Below are 19,017 nucleotides of genomic sequence, written 5' to 3' on the forward strand. Positions count from 1 at the left end.
GATGGGGCTTGATTAAGGAGACAGATTAGGAAGAAAATAAAATTAAAAAACACCTGGGGGGAAGGAGACTTCTACAAGGAAGTATGATGAAATAACCTGGGGCTAGCTGGCCTGCAACAGACTGGGTGACCCATTGTGGTCCCCATCCCCCAGCACACAACAGGGCCTGGTCTCTGTCCTCTGTGGCTCGTCATCACCACCCCCCCTCTCCAGAAGTCAATTCCAGAGCAGTTACACTTTAAAGCTTCTCCCTCCAGGGTTTTTTCTCTTAGAACCTAAACTTAATACTAAACACTGACTCCTGATGCCCCAGAAACACCCACAGCTGGTGCACTGTTCTTCCTTGCTCTAGGTCACCACCTGCCTCTTACCTTGGGTTAAGTGCATTCAAAACTTCTGCCCCTAACATTCCCAGTCATGTCCTACTTGGCAGCTGGTACCCTGCTGCAATGCTCCTATCTTTTAACTGAATGACATTTTGTATTTAAAAAAATTTTTTTAAAAAGGAAAAGAAAAAAATGAAAAAAAAAAATGGGGGGGGGAATGAAAAAGGTTTAACCGTTCATTGAACAAAGGCAGGACACACAACATCATTAGAAATGATAATAATCATAGCATAAAAATAAACTTCGGAAACACATATCAGAGGGCTGAGGTTTCTCCCCAGGATCTCGTTCTGACCTCGATCAGAGGTGGAGACGCACCTCACTGTTAAAAGAGAACCGAAGAGAGAAGACAGAGCGGCAGAAGAACAGATGGCAGCATGTGATCAAGGGGAGGTGTGGGGCAGGGCGTGTGTTTGCTTGTTGATCTCTACTCTTGTCTTCTGTTTTCTGTTTTGTTTTCCGTGTATGGTAGGCACCAGTACAGGCACTGCATGCGACGGAAGTTGGGGGCAATGGGAAAGGGGTAAAGGATTCAAGGTTGGGGCAGTACAAGTGGAACAGGCGTTATTTCTGTCCACTGATGGACTGCGATATAGACCGGGGAGGGATCATGTCTAAAAGGTATTCCCGCTGCCGGTCTGCCAAACTGGGAGCTTTGTGTCCTCCGATGCCAGTGTTCAAGTACGCGATGTTGACGCCTAGACCAGGAAACAAAAGTAGAGGGCACATATCAAAAGAAGAAATACCATATTTTGCTCTATACTGGGCTGCATGGTTGCAGACAGAAATATCAAATGCTGCTGTAACTGTCCAGACCTAGCTCTGTTTTAGTGATAACTATCCCCTACTATCAGAGAAGAGGTTTGCCTCTTCTCTAAAGTTTGGTAGTAGAATAATGAACACAACCTGATGGTGTAAGAGAAACAGAGAAACAGTGATGAGAAGACAATGATCAAGACAGAGATGGAATGCCTGATCTGATCTGGTTTGGGGACTGACTGGAAAACTATGGCTCCATCTTTCACACTGGATCTGGAGTGCTGACCATGCTGTTCTGGCCCAGAGACCAGCAGCCACATGCTCTCCAAGGGCTCATTAGATATGAAATATAATGGCAGGAGTTAAGCCATTTCCATCACCCAAACCCTGGCTCACTGAAACTGGAACAAGACATAAAGCTCACCAACACTTGCCTAGTAACAAAAAACTGAAGGTAGCTGGATCTAGAGAACTGGAGATGGGAAAACGAGAGGAAGAAAAATTCATCAGGGGGCTGCCACAGAACTGCATACTAGCTAGCTGAGACTTGAGAACGGCTCTCAGATCAACCTGCTTACCTGGCATACCAAGGAGGCCACCTGGCACAGACAGCTGGGGTGCCTGTGCAAAGTTGGAAAGCATGGAACGGGCAGATGTGGGTATACCACGCTGTAGGCTGCTTTGGGGCTGTGGAGCCTGCAACAGGAAGGAGACAGTTGTTTGAAACACTGCCATACTGGAAGGTGTGAGGAAGAAAACGGGAGTAGAAAAGGGAGTATGATCTCCGGCAGAGAAAGGACAAGTTGGGATAAAGAGCTGGCAAACCCTCATGACCAATTCTCACCTGCTATGGGCCAGAGAGACAGCACAGAGGTTAAGGTGCTTGCCTTGCATGCAGCTGACCCCAGTTCAATTCTTGGCACTGCACAGTTGCCCGAGCATAGAGCTGGTAGTAGCCCCTTCGAAGTGGCTCAAATCTCCCCTCCCCGCAACCAATTCTCACCTGCCGAAGTGTGTGATGTCTCATTATGGTTTCTTGTTTACTGACACTGGACACGGCTGGAGCCGTCGTGGGAGAGAGGGCTGCCTGCTGCTGCAATCGCTGTTCAATTTCCTATGTGTGGGGAAGTCATCAGGTCAATCTGGGGAGGGCGTCTCCCAAATTCCTAACCAGAAAACCTAGAGGTCTTATGTCTAATGTTGCCTGTCTGCTGGAAAGCTACGGAAAAGGTAATATAATTTGGTGGGTTGAATACTTAGAGAAGTAGTCAACATGCTTCACTGATGAAAGGCTACCTCTTGCCAGGAACACTGGTTCTCAGAAGTTGGCTATAGAGATCTGGTGGTCATGATAAATCAACTAATGTTATTAATTAAGGCTGAGGACGTACTAAGATCTTATTTGACTCCTGTTTCCCCATCATCCAGAAGGTACATGATGATACCCAAATGCCTGATGGGTGGGAGGTGGGGAGAGGGGAGGAAAAAGGAGAGAGAAAAAAAGCTGGGCTTGGGGTTGGAGCGATAGCACAGCGGGTAGGGCATTTGCCTTGCACGTGGCTGACCCGGGTTCGATTCCCAGCATCCCATATGGTCCCCCGAGCACTGCCAGGAGTAATTCCTGAGTGCATGAGCCAGGAGTAACCCCTGTGCATCGCCAGGTGTGACTCAAAAAGCAAAAAAAAAAAAAAAAAAGTTGGGCTTCTTAACACATCTTCCTAACCCCACTAAGATCTCATACTACTAATACTATTTAACTATTAACACTAATACTAGTTCACATATTCTAGCACCACTAATTTTTACTGGATATATTTGGGGTGTGTGTATGTGGGGGGCTCCCAGCAATACTTAGCGAAGGGCACTGGATTCACGACCTAAGATATGGGGCTACTTGGGCACTGCTATGTCAGGCACACAGGGCGATCCCAATGGGGCTCAGTGCTCAGGAGTAGTGGAATATTTTTAAGCTACCCTGTCCTTCGTCTTTTTTGGTCAAATACGGACTGTAGTTATCTACTTCTCTCAATAAGATTTTTGCAACAAATATAAATCCCACCACTAAAATCCATTTGAGAGAAAATGAAGTCAGAACAGAGATTTTTTTAGTGAAATTAGAGAAAGCCAACAGTCTCAAGTCTTCTGTCCCTAACGTCAATTATCAAATGTTATTATGCTCTCACCCAGTGGGAAATTCAAATGGAAATGGGAATGACTGAATGGTAAAAAGGAAAAACGGGGAACCTAAGACCTCTATGTTCTTAGAACCTAGATCCAAAGACCTAGACCACCAGTAAGGTGGGAAATCAAAGGAAAATCTTCTAAACAAGAAGAAACTACTTCTGGGAAGAACAAACCTCAGCAGGTGGCTGGGGAAAAGTCAAGAAGTCTTACCTGTTCCTGCTGTAGGGCTTTCACAAAAGCATTTTTCAGCCGGTTGGTGTGTTCAGCCTTTAGAGCCTTTTTCTGGTTGGAGGTCATGCACTGCTCACAAAGAATCTTACCGCTCTTCTCCTGCTTCCAGTGAGGGGTGAAATCTGTGCGGCACTGGGCACAAACAAAGGGTTCGACCCGCAGGAGTGAGGCACAGCTTTTGCCTAGATACCAACAAAAAGAGAAATTAGTGGTTTCACATTTCCTACCTATTTTGTGCTTCTTTTCAGAACCTCTTTTTTTCTCCCCCCTTCTCTTTTCTAATTTTATTGAATCACTGTGAGATAGTTACAAATTTTCATGTTTGGGTTACAATCACACAATGATCAAACACCCATCCCTCCACCAATGCATATTCCCCACCACCAATGTCCCCGGTATACCCCCCCACCCTGCCTCCATGGCAGACAATATTCCCCATCCTCTCTCTCTACTTTTGGGCATTATGGTTAGCAATACAGACACTGAGAGGTTATCATGTTTGTTCCTTTATCTACTTTCAGCACATAGCTCCCATCCCGACCGATTCCTCAAGCCATTATTTTCCTAGTGATCCCTTCTCTATTCCGGCTGCCTTCTCCCCTCCGCTCATTAGGCAGGCTTCCAGGTATGTAGCAATCTTCCTGACCCATGTATCTACTCTTAGGTGTCAGCCTCAAGTTATGTTGCTTTATACTCCACAAATGAGTGCAGTCCTTCTATGTCTGTCCCTCTCTTTCTGACTCACTTCACTCAGCATGATACTCTCCAGGTCTATCCATTTATAAGCAAATTTCATGACTTTATCTCTCCTGACAGCTGCATAGTATTCCATTGAGTAGATGTATCAAAGTTTCTTTAACCAGTCATCTGTTCTAGGGCACTTGGGGGTTGTTTCCAGATTTTAGCTATTGTGAACAGTGCTGCAATGAACATACAGGTACAGATGTCATTCCCACTGTGCTTTTTTGCATCCTCGAGATATACTCCCAGACAGAACCTCTTTTTTTTTGATGGTGGGAGGGAGTGATCCACACCTACAGTGCTCAGAGAATCAGGCAAGCCAGTGATGGAACGTGGGGCTTCCATATACAGAATCTGCACTCCCACCCTTTCAGCTATTTCCCTGGGCCTTTGGAAAGTTAACCTTTTTTTCTCATTTATCATCCCATTTGCATACGAGGAAACTAAATCTAAGAAACTAATCCTAAATGATAAAGCTGGGACAAGCACACGATTTCTGATTTCCCATTATGTTACCTTAAAAAAGAATGTGCTCATTTGAAGTCAAAGTACTCCAACTAACTCAGCCACGTTTTTCGCATCTCTTTACTTAAGACTACGTTTATCCCTGTCAACTACTTCATAATTTTTAGTTATCAATAAAATTATTCACTTTGTGAGGCTTAGAGCCCAAACTGTGTCCTTAAGGCACCTTCCTCATTTGTCAAGTTTTCTTCAAAGTACGTTTGGAATTTCAGTCAGAAAGACCTCTCTACTTACTTAGTAGAGACTGTAGCAATTAAGGTTTTATAGTCTGGAGCTGGAGAAATAGTAAAGTGGTTAAAGTGCTTGCCGTGCACATGGCTGACCCAGGTTTGATCCGTGGCACCGCAGATGATCCCGAGATTGCCAGGAATAAGTCCTGAGTGCAGAGCTGGAAATAACCCCCAAGCACAGCCAGGTTGGCATAAATGCAGCCCCCTCCCATCCCAATTATGAATTCTTCTTTTTTTTCTTTTTTCTTTTTGGGTCACACCAGCGATGCACAGGGGTTACTCCTGGCTCATGCACGCAGGAGTTACCCCCTGGTGGTGCTCAGGGGACCATATGGGATGCTGGGAATCGAACCCGGGTTGGCTGCGTGCAAGGCAAACGCCCTACCCGCTGTGCTATCGCTCCAGTCCCCCAATTATGAATTCTTATCATCAAATTAAGCATACTTCAAAGTTAAGTGACACCATTTAAAAGAACAAAACAATACATTACAGAAAGCATACACAATATATAAAATACATTATAATAATATTAAGTCTAAGATACAAAAACAGGGGCTGGAGTGATAGCACAGCGGGTAGGGCGTTTGCCTTGCACGCAGCGGAACCGGGTTCAATTCCCAGCATCCCATATGGTCCCTGGAGCACCGCCTGAGTACACCACCTGAGTACTTGAGCCCGGAGTAACCCCTGTGCATCGCTGGGTGTGACCCAAAAAGCAAAAAAGATACAAATACATTTTCTGATATATAGCTTCCAAAAAGCCAAATAGAAAAAAAAGCCTCTTTCCATTTTCCATCCCTTATTCAGTCCCAAACAAAAAGAGTAGGGGCTAAACTAGCAACAATAGTAAGAAGGTGCCCCTTAATACTACACAGTTCTGGGGATAGAAAGATAGTACAGCGCATCCACGTGTAAGGGGCTTGCCTTGTATGTGGATGACCTGGGTTGATTCCTGCACCACATATGGCCTCTTCTCTGAACCCTGCCAGGAGTGATCCTTAAGCACAGAACCAGGAGTAAGCCCCGAGCACCACCGGGTGTCCAAAAATTCCAAAACAAAACAAAACTACCCAGTACACTGTGAAATTATGTCCATGTTAAGCAGGCTTGGAAAGCTCTTAAATTAAAAGTTGACTAGAAGAGCTTTACCTTGGCTGTCGATGACACTCTGTACAACTTCTTCCAAGCCTACCATGTAGATGAACTCGCTATTGGCTGCACTAGGCAGGAAGTGTAGCAAGGGAGCAGGTGGTTTAGGGGGAGGAATCTCCAGGAGTGTCTTTTCCAGCTGTTTGCGAAGAGCCAATTTAGCTGCAGCCTGTGAGTTAGCAGCATCAGTCATGGCACTGGGGCTAGGAAGTGGTGAGGACACTCTGTTCACGGTCCCTGGTTGGATATGGGAGGCAAGGTTCATATAGATGGCAGAGGATGTTGTGCGCTGACAGGGAACAGAAGAACTTGATTGCTGAAACAAATTGAAAATAGTACATGATAGTTATGATAGTACATGATAGTTATGTGGAATAAAGGATCAATTTTTCTTTTCATGGCCGAGAACACAATCTTGTTCTATTATAAACTACTTAGCTTCCAAAACACTCACCATAGGTTTAGAGGTCTACAACCTTTTCACTGAGAAACAACTCTGGCACGTAGGAAAGGAGACTGATAGGGGTCAGAGAGATAGCACAGCAGGCAGGGCATTACCCTTGCACATGGCCAACCCACTTTAGATCCCCCGCATTCCATACGGTCCCTTGAACACTTAAGCATCACTGAGACCCAAAACCTAAAAGAGACTGATAGTAGTGCTCAGCTAAAACTGCTAGGAGAAAAATGAACACCGGAAATGCTTTGTTTCTTTCACTCCTGTGCTTACTCCTCAGATCTTTTAAAAAATCTGACATCTTTTCAGAATGGACTCACCTTTCTTCTCTGCAAACTAACTTTATTAAAATTTAATTTATTGTTACTTCACTGTATAATCTCCCCTCTCCACGACTATTTTCTTTCCTTTTTTGGCTTTCTGGATCACACCTAGCAATGCTCAGGGGGGAGTACTCAGAAATTGCGCTTGGAGATGCGCGGGGAACCATATGGGATGATGCCAGGGATCTAACCCAGGTTACTTGCGTGCAAGGCAAATGCCCTACCTGTTGTACTATCACTCTGGCCCCTCTGCAACTATCTTTTAAAAATTCCTCAGTGTTTTTATTTGTGGGGCTGTAGTCATTTCTAGCTCCACCCAAATTACTTCTTTGGTGTCCTAGTTTCTCCATGTCATACAATTTAAAACCTACGGTCCCTTTCTTTCTGCTCTTTTTGGGAGCATCAAGTGATTCAGTAGTGCTAGGGTGAGCAGAGCTACATATGATTGGTGCTCAGTAGAGTGTAGTGCCAGGGACTGCACTCTGGGCCCTGCGGATGCCACCGTGTGCTCCAGCCCGTAGAACTTTCTTTTCTCCAGTCCCCAAATCGGTGATGCTTTCAATAGGAAAAGAAAGTGAAGAATTTCTGTCTCCACACCAGGATACTCTTACCGGCTGGTAATTGATGGCTGGGTTCATATTGGGTGTTGTGGTGCGCACAAGGCCAGGCTTAGGTGGGCCCCGCTGGCCCTGTAACTGGGCTGGGTTTGGTGCAATGACACGCTGAGACATCAGCATATGTGGAAGGGTGGTGTTGGTTGCTGAACGAATGACACTGTGACCCTAGAGAACGGAAGAGAACTAATCAAAAGTGGTAAAATGCTCCAGAAAAAGTTAAAGAGAAAACATTGCTGAGTAGAAATAGAAACAAGGTCAGACTTGGCAATTTTGTCGAATGATCTACAACCTCAATTTATCATCACTGTGAAACCTAATTAGTGGCTAAGAGTTCCTAACTTTTCTAGTATAAGCTCGCTAATGCTATATGGAAAAGAGGTAAGAGGAAAAACTCTGAAGAGCAAGTACAGTGGAAAGAGGAAAGTTACTCATGCTTTGATGGTAGACAACCATGCTATGAAGGGCCAAGAACAGTATCTATAGTGTAAACATGTTTACAACCACCAGGTGTTTTAAATCTTTACGAAAGCCCTGGAACAGAGACAGGAAGAATAAAACAGAAAGAGTCCAACTACAGGTCACATACCTGTAATGTTCTCAGATTCTGAGGTTCGACCCCTTGAGCTCCAGGCCGGGAGGGAAGCTTGGATAGGCCTTGCTGACCCACATGGGCAGGAGAGGGTTGAACAATAGATGCTGCATTCTGTACAACTGGAGTCTGGGAGACAGAACAGAAATTGAGACGGCAAACACTAATAAAGAAATCCGGTATAAGTATGAAGTAAATTTGTTTGTGTCTACTAAGGCTGGGATAGTGGCTGGGAAACTAGGAACACTGTTGGAGGGAAGGACACACTGGTGGTGGGATTGGTGTTGGAACATTCAATGCCTGAAACAACCATATTATTAACAACTTGGTCAACTGCAGTATTATTAAAAATATATTAAAAAATCTGGTGTAGGGCCAGAGCGGTGTGAGCATAGAGACTGAGTAAGCCCTGAGTACTGCCGGGTATCCCCCCCACCCCCAACCAAAAGTAAGTAAGTAAAGGCCCTCCCGTTGATCATCGATTTGCTCGAGCGGGCCAAGTAACGTCTCCATTGGAGACTTTGTTGTTACTGTGTCTGGCATACTGAATACTCTCGGTAGCTTGCCCGGCTCTCCGAGAGGGGCGGAGGAATCGAACTCGGGTCGGCCATGTTGGCTGCGTGCAAGGCAGATGCCCTACCCGCTGTGCTATCACTCCAGCCAATACAAACAACAATAGAAAAGAAAGCAGGTATACTTCAAGACCTTCAAAATTCCTTGCCAGTGTGAAGTTCCTGTCTACTATAAGGTAAATGCTTTCTTGGTTATTATCTAAGATTTAAAATAAACAAAAATCATAGGGATTGGGAAACAGCCCAAGTGGCAGAAGACATAACTAGCATGGGCAAGGATCTGGATTCCATCACTGAAACCACATGGGTCCCTGAGAACCACTGGACTCAAGCAAAAAGCACTGCATCATCAGGTGCCAGCATTGAGACCAGAAAGGCCTGTACTATGGGGGTGAGCATAGCCAGGAGAGGCCCTCTGACCCCATTTAAGAAAATAAAAATTATTACTCCTGGAGACTAAAAACCAAGGAACCAGAGAAGAATAAGCAACGAGCTGCATCTACTTGGGATAGCACAATCTTCAATTTTTCTTCCCATTCTCCTAGTTCTTGACCTCTGGGGAACCTTACCTTCTGGACCACATTCTCTTTCTGTAACTGACTCTGTCTCAGTTTCTTTAATAGCACCAGTCGGGCTTCTTCCAGTCGTAGCTCATCTCTCAGCTGCTTAATGAGCTGTTGCCGTTCCTCAATGCCTTTCCCCTAAGTTAAGATGAAAACTGTCAATCACGGGTGCAGGTTTCCAGGACCCTTTCTTGCAAGGTTATTTCTTTAGGTCAGAAACCTTCAGGTTCCACACAAAGCAAACTTAGCAATGTAGGTTTTTTTTTTCCTTCCTCTTTAGGTCACACCTGGTGATGCTCAGGGATTGCTCCTGGTTCTGCATTCAGGAATCATTCCTGGCGGTATTCAGGGAACCATGTGGGATGTCGGGGATTGAACCTGGGTCAGCCACGTGCAAGGCAAAAGTCCTACCCACTGTGCTGCTGGTCCAGCATAAAGGGTTATGGTGGGGGTGGGGTGAAGGGCATGCGTGCTCCAGGCTCTGTACTCAGAAATCACTCCTGGCTACATTCAGTGGACCATATGGGGCTCTAGGGCTCGAGTGAGGGCAAGCCGTGTGCAGGGCAAGAACCCTACTTGCTGAGCTATCTCTCTGGCCCAAGCAACTGCGTTTTTAATCTTTCTATCCTGAGGTCTGCACAGTCTGGTATTCAGTAGATACTTAAATATCTGCTTATGTGGCTGGTAAGACAGTATAGCAGGTAAGATGCTTGCCCTGTATGTGGCTGACTTGCCATGGAAGCCTAGTACCGCACGTGATGCCAAGAACTGCCAGCAGTGATACCTATTAAGTACAGAGCCAGCAACAAGCCCTGAGCACTGCTGGGTGAGGACAACAAACAAAAAAAGGATGGAGTCTTAAAAAATTAAGAACTGACCCAGTCTCCTACAAAAAAAAAAAAAAAACAAAAAAAAAACAACTGACCCAGCAATCTCATTTTGTGACATCTACCAAAGGCCCAAAAACATTTGAAAAAAGACATCTGTGCTCCTATATTCATTGCAGCACTATTCACTATAATCAAGTTCTGGAACTAACTCCAGGTATTCAAGAATATATGAATAAATGAAGAAATTGTGATCTATCAGAGTCAGAGAGAGAGTACAGGGTATAAGATACTGCCAGGAGTGGTCCATGAGCACGGAGTCAGGATTAAACCCAGGACATGGCCTGGTTGGTCCCCCTCCAAAAAACCAAACTAAAACAAAAAAACTTAAATTATGTTACATACACACAATACTACTGTAAGAAAAAATAGGCTGGAGAGATAGTACAGCAGGTAAGGCACTTGCCTCACATGTGGTCAACCTGGGTTCGATCCCCCACATCCCATATGGCCCTCAAATACCGCCTGAAGTAATACCTAAGGACAGAGCCAGGAGTAACCCCTGAGCATTTGTTTGTGACCCCCCCAAAACAAAATAAAATAACAAAAAGAACAAAAAAGAAGATAAGATCATATAACTTGGTGCTACATGGATGAAGCTAGAGGGTACTCTGGGTAGAATGGGTAAGTGAAGCCAGGAGGAGGACAAGTACAAGAGGCTGATGACCTGAATTAAAACCCAGCATCCCAAATGGCCCCCTGAGCCTGCTAGGAGTGATTCCTGAGTGCAGAACAAGGTGTAACCCCTAAGCACCAGTGCCTCCCCCCCACCTAAAAAAAAAAGAAATACAGAATGATTTCTCTCATAATGTGGGGTTATTAAAAAATATATTTTGGGGGGAAGAGTGTACACCTGGCAGCACTCAGGGGTTACTCCTGGCCCTGCACTCAAGGATTACTTCTGGAAGACTTTGGAGACTACTGGGATGCCAGGGATCAAACCCAGGGCCGCTGCATGCAAGGCAAGTGCCTTACAACTGGGTGTGGCCCCCAAACCATAGATTATAAAAAAAATAACAAAATAACAAATGGCCAAAGGCAAGAGAAACTCATTATTGACCTACTGAACTGAATTTACCAAGAAGAAGGTATAGGGATAGAGGGGACAGGTCCAGGAGATTGGTGGAAAAAAGAGGACACTCTGGGTGGTGGTTAGGATGTTAGAATATTGTGTACACAAAACCCATCATTAACAGTACTGTAAATGGTGGTGACCCAATAAAAATTGGAAAGAAAAAAAACCAAACATGGTCATAAAACTTTTTTCATTTATGGGTAGTTATTTTGATCTAAAAGGCAAGCTATTAAAAACATAACTGTGACTGTTAGAACATTAAAGACATTAAGAAAAGCAAGAAATTATGAAATTTAGGAAAAGCAAGAAATTAGAAAATTATTTCTTCTTTTTACCTTAAACATCTCTAGATTAGCTGCTTTGAGTCTTTCTTCCATTCGGGAGCTGGAACGGGGACTGGAAGCTTCATTATCAGACAGAACAATGATGTCTGGGGAAGGAGTTAGCCTTCCTCGATCTGGTTCACTGGAAGAAAAAAATAAATCATGGAAGTTAAGAAAACCTGTCTACAATAAACAAATCCATGAGGGCAGAGCAACTTTGGCAGGTTGGGAGTGGTCAAGATGGGGGTGAAACTGGAGGTGTTTTGATGGTTCTCTACCTCACCGTCCCCTGTTCTGGCCATGATCTGGGTTGCTAATCAGGCTGCAAGGTTTGAGGACAAGTCATACAGTGCAAGAGGGAGCTGTGGTCTCCTGAGACAGAAGAGCAGTGCTGAAAGATGGAAAAATTCAAGGAGCAGCTTTGGAAGCAGTGGGAGAAGCTCCCTAGGGCCAACCAGCACAGCTGAGGCCACTGAGTCTCAAGTCCTGATCCCACCCACTCATCTACCCCAAAATAATACACTTGAAATTAACATGTCACATTCGATTCCTTCATTAAAATAAACAAACAACAACAACAAAAAAAAAACACTGAAACTTAGATCTGTCCCAATTCACCCAAGGAAAGAAAGAGACTCAAATCTTGAGAAAGAAAAGACAACACAGTCAGAGAGATAGCTTAAGTGGCAAAGTACATATTAAGTTCTGTGCTGGGTCTTGAGTTCAATCCCTGGCAATGTATCGCCCCACCATAAGCTCTGCTGGGGGTGGTTCCTAACCACGTCTGGGAACTGCAAAAGCCTGCCAAAACAAAAATTTTGATTAAAAAAAAATGCTAGTGATGATAAAACGAGCAAAAGTGGCTAGAGAGTACAATAGGTAAGGTACATGCCTTGCACATGTCTGACCTGGGTTCTTTTAGAGGTAACGTGTAGGTTTATAAAGAAAGATAGAAGAAGAAAGGCAAAGGTAGTAGATTCACAGATGGTAAGTTGCTAACACATCTCTGGTTGCCTGAGGATTTTTAAGAAAGGCATATTATAATAACTCAAATGATGGTATATCCTGTCAGGGGTCAAGGTCAAAGAAGTATTGTTATCCGTGGGATAAAGGAATGGACTATGGCAAAGTGTAATAGCTCTAGCCTTCTGGAAAACTGAAACTCTGTCTCACTAATAAAAATTAAAAAAGAAAAAAAAAACAACTCTAGATAGAACTTCTATCTACTTATATCTTAACAGGATAAAAATTACCTAGAAATGACTCTGAAATAATAAACTTCCACAGTGGCAACTCCTATTCCTCATCCTATTTTTTACTGTTCTGGGACCATACCCGGTAGTGTTCAGGGCTTATAACTGACTCTCTTCTGCTCAGGGATCACTCCTTTTGGGACTCGGCGGACCATAAGTGGTGCTGGGTATCGAATCTGGGTTGGCCATGTGCAAGGCGAGAGCCTGCTTTACTATCTCTCAGGTTTCTCTAAGCCTGTTTATTAGACAACTCTAGTTTCGACATTACTGAGGCCAGCATTAAAACATTATTCTTGTTTTTCTAAGATGAAAAAGTGGTAGACATTGCTAAGAACTTGGTAAGAAACACTGTGGATAGGATAGTATAGTTCTTCTAGGTCTGAAATAGATCAACGAATCGATAGCACAGCGGGTAGGGCGTTCGCCTTACAAGCGGCCAACATGGCCGACCCGAGTTCGATTCCTCCGCCCCTCTCGGAGAGTCCGGCAAGCTACCGAGAGTGTTCGATATGCCAGACACAGTAACAACAAAGTCTCCAATGGAGACGTTACTGGGCCCGCTCGAGCAAATCAACGATCAACGGGAGGGCCTTTACCTTACCTTTTACCTAGAAATGTATATGGAGTACAGTGAGTTGGGTGCTTGCCTTATACAAAAGTGACACGGGTTCTATTCCTGGGACCCCACAGAATCCCCTGGTCTGAGAAAGCCCTGAGCATCTGTGGGCACCTCCCCCCCCAAAAAAATCATAAAACAAGACAAAACAGGATAAAATAAAGAGTATAATGCTGGGCAAGGTGTTCTCACTTTTTTTTTTTAAAAACATGTAACTCAAACCCTTAACATAAAACTGGTGCTGAGAGTCTACTTTTCTTATGGCTTCTTGATTCAGTGCTGTTGGATTATGTATGCCTTTTGAAAACGGCAACCCCAAGTGACTGGAACATTCAACTTCTCAACAGGGTAAACTGTGTTGGAGCGATAGCACAGCGGTAGGGCGTTTGCCTTGCATGCAGCCAACATGGCCAACCCGAGTTCAATTCCTCCGCCCCTCTCGGAGAACCTGGCAAGCTACCGAGAGTATCTCGCCCGCACGGCAGAGCCTGGCAAGCTCCCTGCGACGTATTCGATATGCCAAATACAGTAACAACAAAGTCTCCAATGGAGACGTTACTGGGCCCGCTCGAGCAAATCGACGAACAATGGGAGGGCCTTTACCTTTACCTTTACCCAAATTTACCTAAGAAAACAAAATCAGGAAGAGTGATGAGAATGATTACCTTGGAAACTATTAAATTTACCTGGATTACTCTATAATCATTAGTTACAGAGCAAAATGTTAATGTGGAATTATAAGATGCAAACCACTAGAGGAAGGAAAGAAACTTCTCTAACACCTCAGCAATAAAGTTTCTTAAATAATAGTCAGGCCTAAGTATTTGGATATATGTGCTGTTCTTGGATAGAGAGAGAGAGAGAGAGAGAGAGAGAGAGAGAGAGAGAGAGAGAGAGATCTATCACTATGCTGTGCCTAAGTATTTGAAGATACACACACACACACACACACACACACACTCACACACACACCCCCAAATATATAGTACTGGAACTCAAACCCAAAGGGTGCAGTCTAATCCACTAAACCCTCTCTCCAGCCCAAATAATTAAAAATAACTTATCATTTCTTTTTTTTTTAACAACTTTTTTTTTTTTGGTCACACACAGTGATGCTCAGGTGTTACTCCTGGATCTGCACTCAGGAATTACTACTGATAGTGCTTGAGGGACCATATGGGATGACAGGATTGAATTTGGGTCAACTGCATGTAAGGCAAGTGCCCTCCCCACTACTATCATTCTGGCTTCGTAACTTATCATTTCTATAGTTCTTCACTTTCCCGTTCTTATGATGCTTTTTTTTTTGGGGGGGGGGAGGTCACACCTGGCGATGCACAGAGGTTACTCCTGGCTCTGCACTCAAGAGTTACTCCTGGCGGTGCTCAGGGGACCATATGGGACGCTGGGAATTGAACCCAAGTCGGCCGTGTGCAAGGCAAACGCCCTACCCGCTGTCCTATCTCTCCAGCCCCCTCTTATGACCCTTTTGATTACGTTATTGAGTAACTGAGACCTGACAGATTTTTTACTTGATTTCCCAATATTTGCATCAATGGAAGCCTTTTCCGTTTAATTTCTGGTTACATACATAAATTACAATTTTTTTTGTGGGAGTGGTCACACCGCCAATGCTCAGGGGTTACTCTTAGTGGTGCATGGGTGGACCATATGAGATGTTGGGGATCAAACACTGGTCAACTGCGTGCAAGGCAAATGCTCTATCCACTGAGCTATCACTCCGGTCCCAATTACAGACTATTTCTAAGAAATTATTTTTTTTGCTCAAGTGCCACCTATTACTTTGGGATTGTTCAATACCGAAACAGGATTGCTTAGCACCAAGAAAGGCAGATATTCCTAGATAGAGATTCTTGAACTGAATGACAGGAAGCTGTATATGAAAACAACTCTAAATTTTTTTTTTGGGGGGGGGGGATGTGGCAGAGACAGGCTGGTGTGTGTGTGGTGTGTGTGGTCACACCCAACCATGCTAAGGCTTACTCCTGGCTCTCCTCGGAGATCACTCTTCGCAATGCTGGGGAAGAGGAAATATATATGATGCCTGGTATCAAACCACTATTATGCAAAGCATATGTCTAACCCCTGTATTATCTCTGATTTACTCAAGTGGTTTTTTTTTAAATTCTAGGATACAATCAGAGTCACATTAGAACAGAGACCAAAAACCCAAATCAATTTTCATTCACCTCTTTTTTTTTAAAATCTGGAATCTTGTTTTACCTTTCCAGGGAAGAAATTATTTTGCTTCTTTTCCAAACATAAATATAATTTATAGTATTTTATATTCTTGTTTTATTTTGGAGGCCACACCAAGCTGTGTTCAAAGATTATTCCTGCTTCTGCACTCAGGGATCATTCCTGGCAGGCTAGGGGCACCATAAGCTGGGATTAAACCCAGGTTAGCTGCACAGAAGGCAAGCACTACGCCTGTAATAGTTGATATTCTTAAGTATGAAACCAACTGGGTAATATTAAATGTATGACTAGCAGGATTGAATTGTAGCTCAGTGTTAGAGCACTTGCTTGCTCCTCTCCCCCCAAATGCAACTGATTTACTGCTGACATCACTCATGCTCACTGAAAAATGCCCAGATCCTTCGCAATATATGCACACTCCCCTCCCCAGGCATGGTTGAGCATGGCCCAAGTAGTAAACTATGTAAGCAAACATAACAATGGCTCTCACGTCAAGAGTTCTTCTTTCCGCTTGAAATTTTTCTATTCCTTTTATTCACATCAAACTTGCTGAACAACGTTTTGGTTTAGTTTATTCTTATAAAAAGCTCAATAGCAGTAGTTGTTACTAAGTCTGTTGAAAGGAAAGACCAAGAGCCAACAGGCCCTATCTCTCGCTACAGAGCAGAGATCTGAATGGCTCACATCAAGTCACTTTTCTGAGGGGTTATTAGAAACTGCCCAGCTTTCAGGGGATAGTGTTTTGAAAGTTTACCCTTTTAATTAAATCAAAAGAAAATGTTAAGAGTTTTCAGGGTAGCCTGACTTCTGCATGTGTGGCAGTTAAGATAGAACCCAGGGTCTCACACATCAAGGCATAGGCTCTACCACTGAGCAACATTCCTGGCCATACTTAACTTTTCTGTTTTGGGGCTATACTTGGCAGAGCTCAGGGACCACTTCTGATGGTGGTGGGGATATAAACAGATAAAATGAAAGAGTACTCAGAGGTACCTAGAAGTTGCTAAAGGTAGAAGCTACCTATACAGACTCAAAATATAGACAACTCTAGTTTTAAGATCAAATTCAGTTTATTTATGAAACGAATGTTAGATATGTGAATAACACTAACCTTGTTGACTTTGTCCTAAACTGATTCAAACAGGATCTCTAAGAAGCTAATTGAAGTACCAGCTGAGTGCAAGGAAGGTGCCTAAACCCCTGCAATCTCTGGTCCTTGGCTTTCTTCTTTTAACACACTGTATCTGTGACATAGTATAATTCCAATAGTATTTATAGGATCTTACCACTCTTGACATCTACTAGCATGTGATAAATCCTCTAAGTCTTCCTAATAAACAATTAGTCACTTGCTCCAGAACTGGTTAAGAGTGATGAAGCATGAGGCTGACATTACTATAGCTTCCAAGGATTTCTCTCCTTTTCTAGAACCACTAAGGGAAAAAATATCAGTGGGGGAGGAGGGGTAGGGTTCCCGAGCAATGATCAAGGGGACAAGGGGCCATTCATGGCAACAGTAGGCCAACTAGGCTAGATGGCTTGGTGCTTGGCCCAGTGATGCAATGCTGCTAAAGGCCCAGCAGTGCTGCAAGTCAAGCAGAACCAAACCTACTGGTTCTCCAGGGGGCTTGTACTGATGGGATTAAATCTGGGGTCTCATACTGGAAATGCATGTGCTCCAGCCCTTTAACCTATCTATCCTGCCCTGGGCAAGTATTTTTAATGCTATTACCAAGAACAACGTCTCCCCATTGGACATCATCTAACAAAATTATCTTTAATGTTACCACTAAGTAAATGTTAAATGGATGAGAAATAAACAATGTTAAGTTAAAACTATTCCTTCATTTCTTCTTCATTTTCCTTCAATTAGCTTCTTAGAGATCCTACTTTGAATCAGTTTAGGACAAAGTCAACAAGGTTAGTGTTATTCACATATCTAACATTTGTTTCATAAATAAACTGAATTTGATCTTAAAACTAGAGTTGTCTATATTTTGAGTCTGTATAGGTAGCTTCTACCTTTAGCAACTTCTAGGTGCTCTGAGTATTCTTTCATTTTAAGCGCTTACCCTTAATGCATATCAGAGAAAAAAATCTGTGAAAATTTGCACTTAGGAGCATGCAAGAAAGAGAACAATTGGGGGCTGGAGCAATAGCACAGCAGGTAGGGCAGTTGTCTTGCAAACAGCTGACCCAGGGTTCGATCCCCAGCAGGCCATATGGTCGCCTGAGCACTGCCAGGCTTTCTGAGTACAGACAAGGGGAAATGGCTAAGTATAGCTGGGTGTGGCCCTAAAACAAAACATAAACAAAAAAAAAGTATAACTAAAAGACATCATTTCATAATAAACAGAGCATGGGTCTGCTTTTTGTAAAATGGCAAATGACTAGAAAGAAATCGCAGTGGATAGGAGCCCCATATTGGATCCCTGGTACTGCATGGTTACCATAGCATTGCTGTTAGTAGCCCAAGAGGCTCCAGGTATGCTCCCCATCACTGTCACTGTCACTGTCCTCCCGTTATTCAAGATTTGCTCAAGCGAGCCTAGTAACGTCACCATTGTGAAGCTTATTGTTACTGTGTTTGGTATATCAAATACATCACAGGTAGCTTGCCAGGCTTTGCCGTGCAGGTGAGATACTCTCGGAATCTTGCTGGGCTCTCCAAGAGGGGTTGAGGAATCGAACCCGGGTCGACTGGTCGGCCTCGTGCAAGGCAAATGTCCTACTGCTGTACTATCGCTCCAGCCCCCATTTTTTATGCTCCCCATAAAAAAAGTAAAAGAATGAAAAAATAAATGAAAATTAAAATAAGTTATTAGCTTTTTAAAACAAATCTTAAAAAAAAACCAAAACCTTTATTTAAAAGTTGTAGGCACCATGGTGAGACAACAATAGTCTTCACTAACTTTCTTCTAAGGAAACATTTTTTAAATTATTATTTTAGCAGATTATTTATAACAAGCAGTGTAAAATAAATTATTGGGGGCCTGTTATAGGGGGTGGTTGGGAAAACTGGAAATAATGGAGGTGGGAAGGTACAATGGTGATAGGACTGGTGCTGGAATACTGAATGTCTGTAACAAATCATTATGAGCAACTTTGTAAAAAAGTAATAAAATGACAAAAAAATAAAGACAAGAGAGGGACAAAGAAATAGTACAGCAAGGAAGGAACTTGCCTATCCCTGGCACTCCATATGGTCTCCCAAATCTGCCAAGAGTAATTCCTGAGCACAATGACAGGAGTAAGCTTGGAATGGCCCAAACAGGCCCTTACCCCAAAAAAATGAATAGAAAATTGGTCTAAGAATT

General features: G+C 43.5%; 1 protein-coding gene across 1 annotated transcript in view; it reads right to left on the bottom strand.

Annotated features, from left to right (window-relative positions):
• Nucleotides 1-492: 492 nt before the first annotated feature.
• The window catches only part of GATAD2B (GATA zinc finger domain containing 2B), an 82,107-nt gene continuing 63,582 nt past the window's right edge, over nucleotides 493-19,017 (bottom strand). The window contains exons 3-11 of the mRNA XM_056123830.1: nucleotides 11,624-11,753; nucleotides 9,333-9,464; nucleotides 8,189-8,320; nucleotides 7,597-7,767; nucleotides 6,206-6,521; nucleotides 3,540-3,742; nucleotides 2,149-2,259; nucleotides 1,724-1,841; nucleotides 493-1,084 (exon numbers count right to left, since the gene is read on the bottom strand). Coding sequence (XP_055979805.1) covers nucleotides 951-1,084; nucleotides 1,724-1,841; nucleotides 2,149-2,259; nucleotides 3,540-3,742; nucleotides 6,206-6,521; nucleotides 7,597-7,767; nucleotides 8,189-8,320; nucleotides 9,333-9,464; nucleotides 11,624-11,753 — 1,447 coding nt within the window. The 3' untranslated portion in view covers nucleotides 493-950. The remainder of the gene's footprint in view (nucleotides 1,085-1,723; nucleotides 1,842-2,148; nucleotides 2,260-3,539; nucleotides 3,743-6,205; nucleotides 6,522-7,596; nucleotides 7,768-8,188; nucleotides 8,321-9,332; nucleotides 9,465-11,623; nucleotides 11,754-19,017) is intronic.

This window comes from Sorex fumeus, unplaced genomic scaffold, assembly GCF_029834395.1.
Source record: "Sorex fumeus unplaced genomic scaffold, SorFum_2.1 ptg000047l, whole genome shotgun sequence".
Lineage (NCBI taxonomy): Eukaryota > Metazoa > Chordata > Mammalia > Eulipotyphla > Soricidae > Sorex > Sorex fumeus.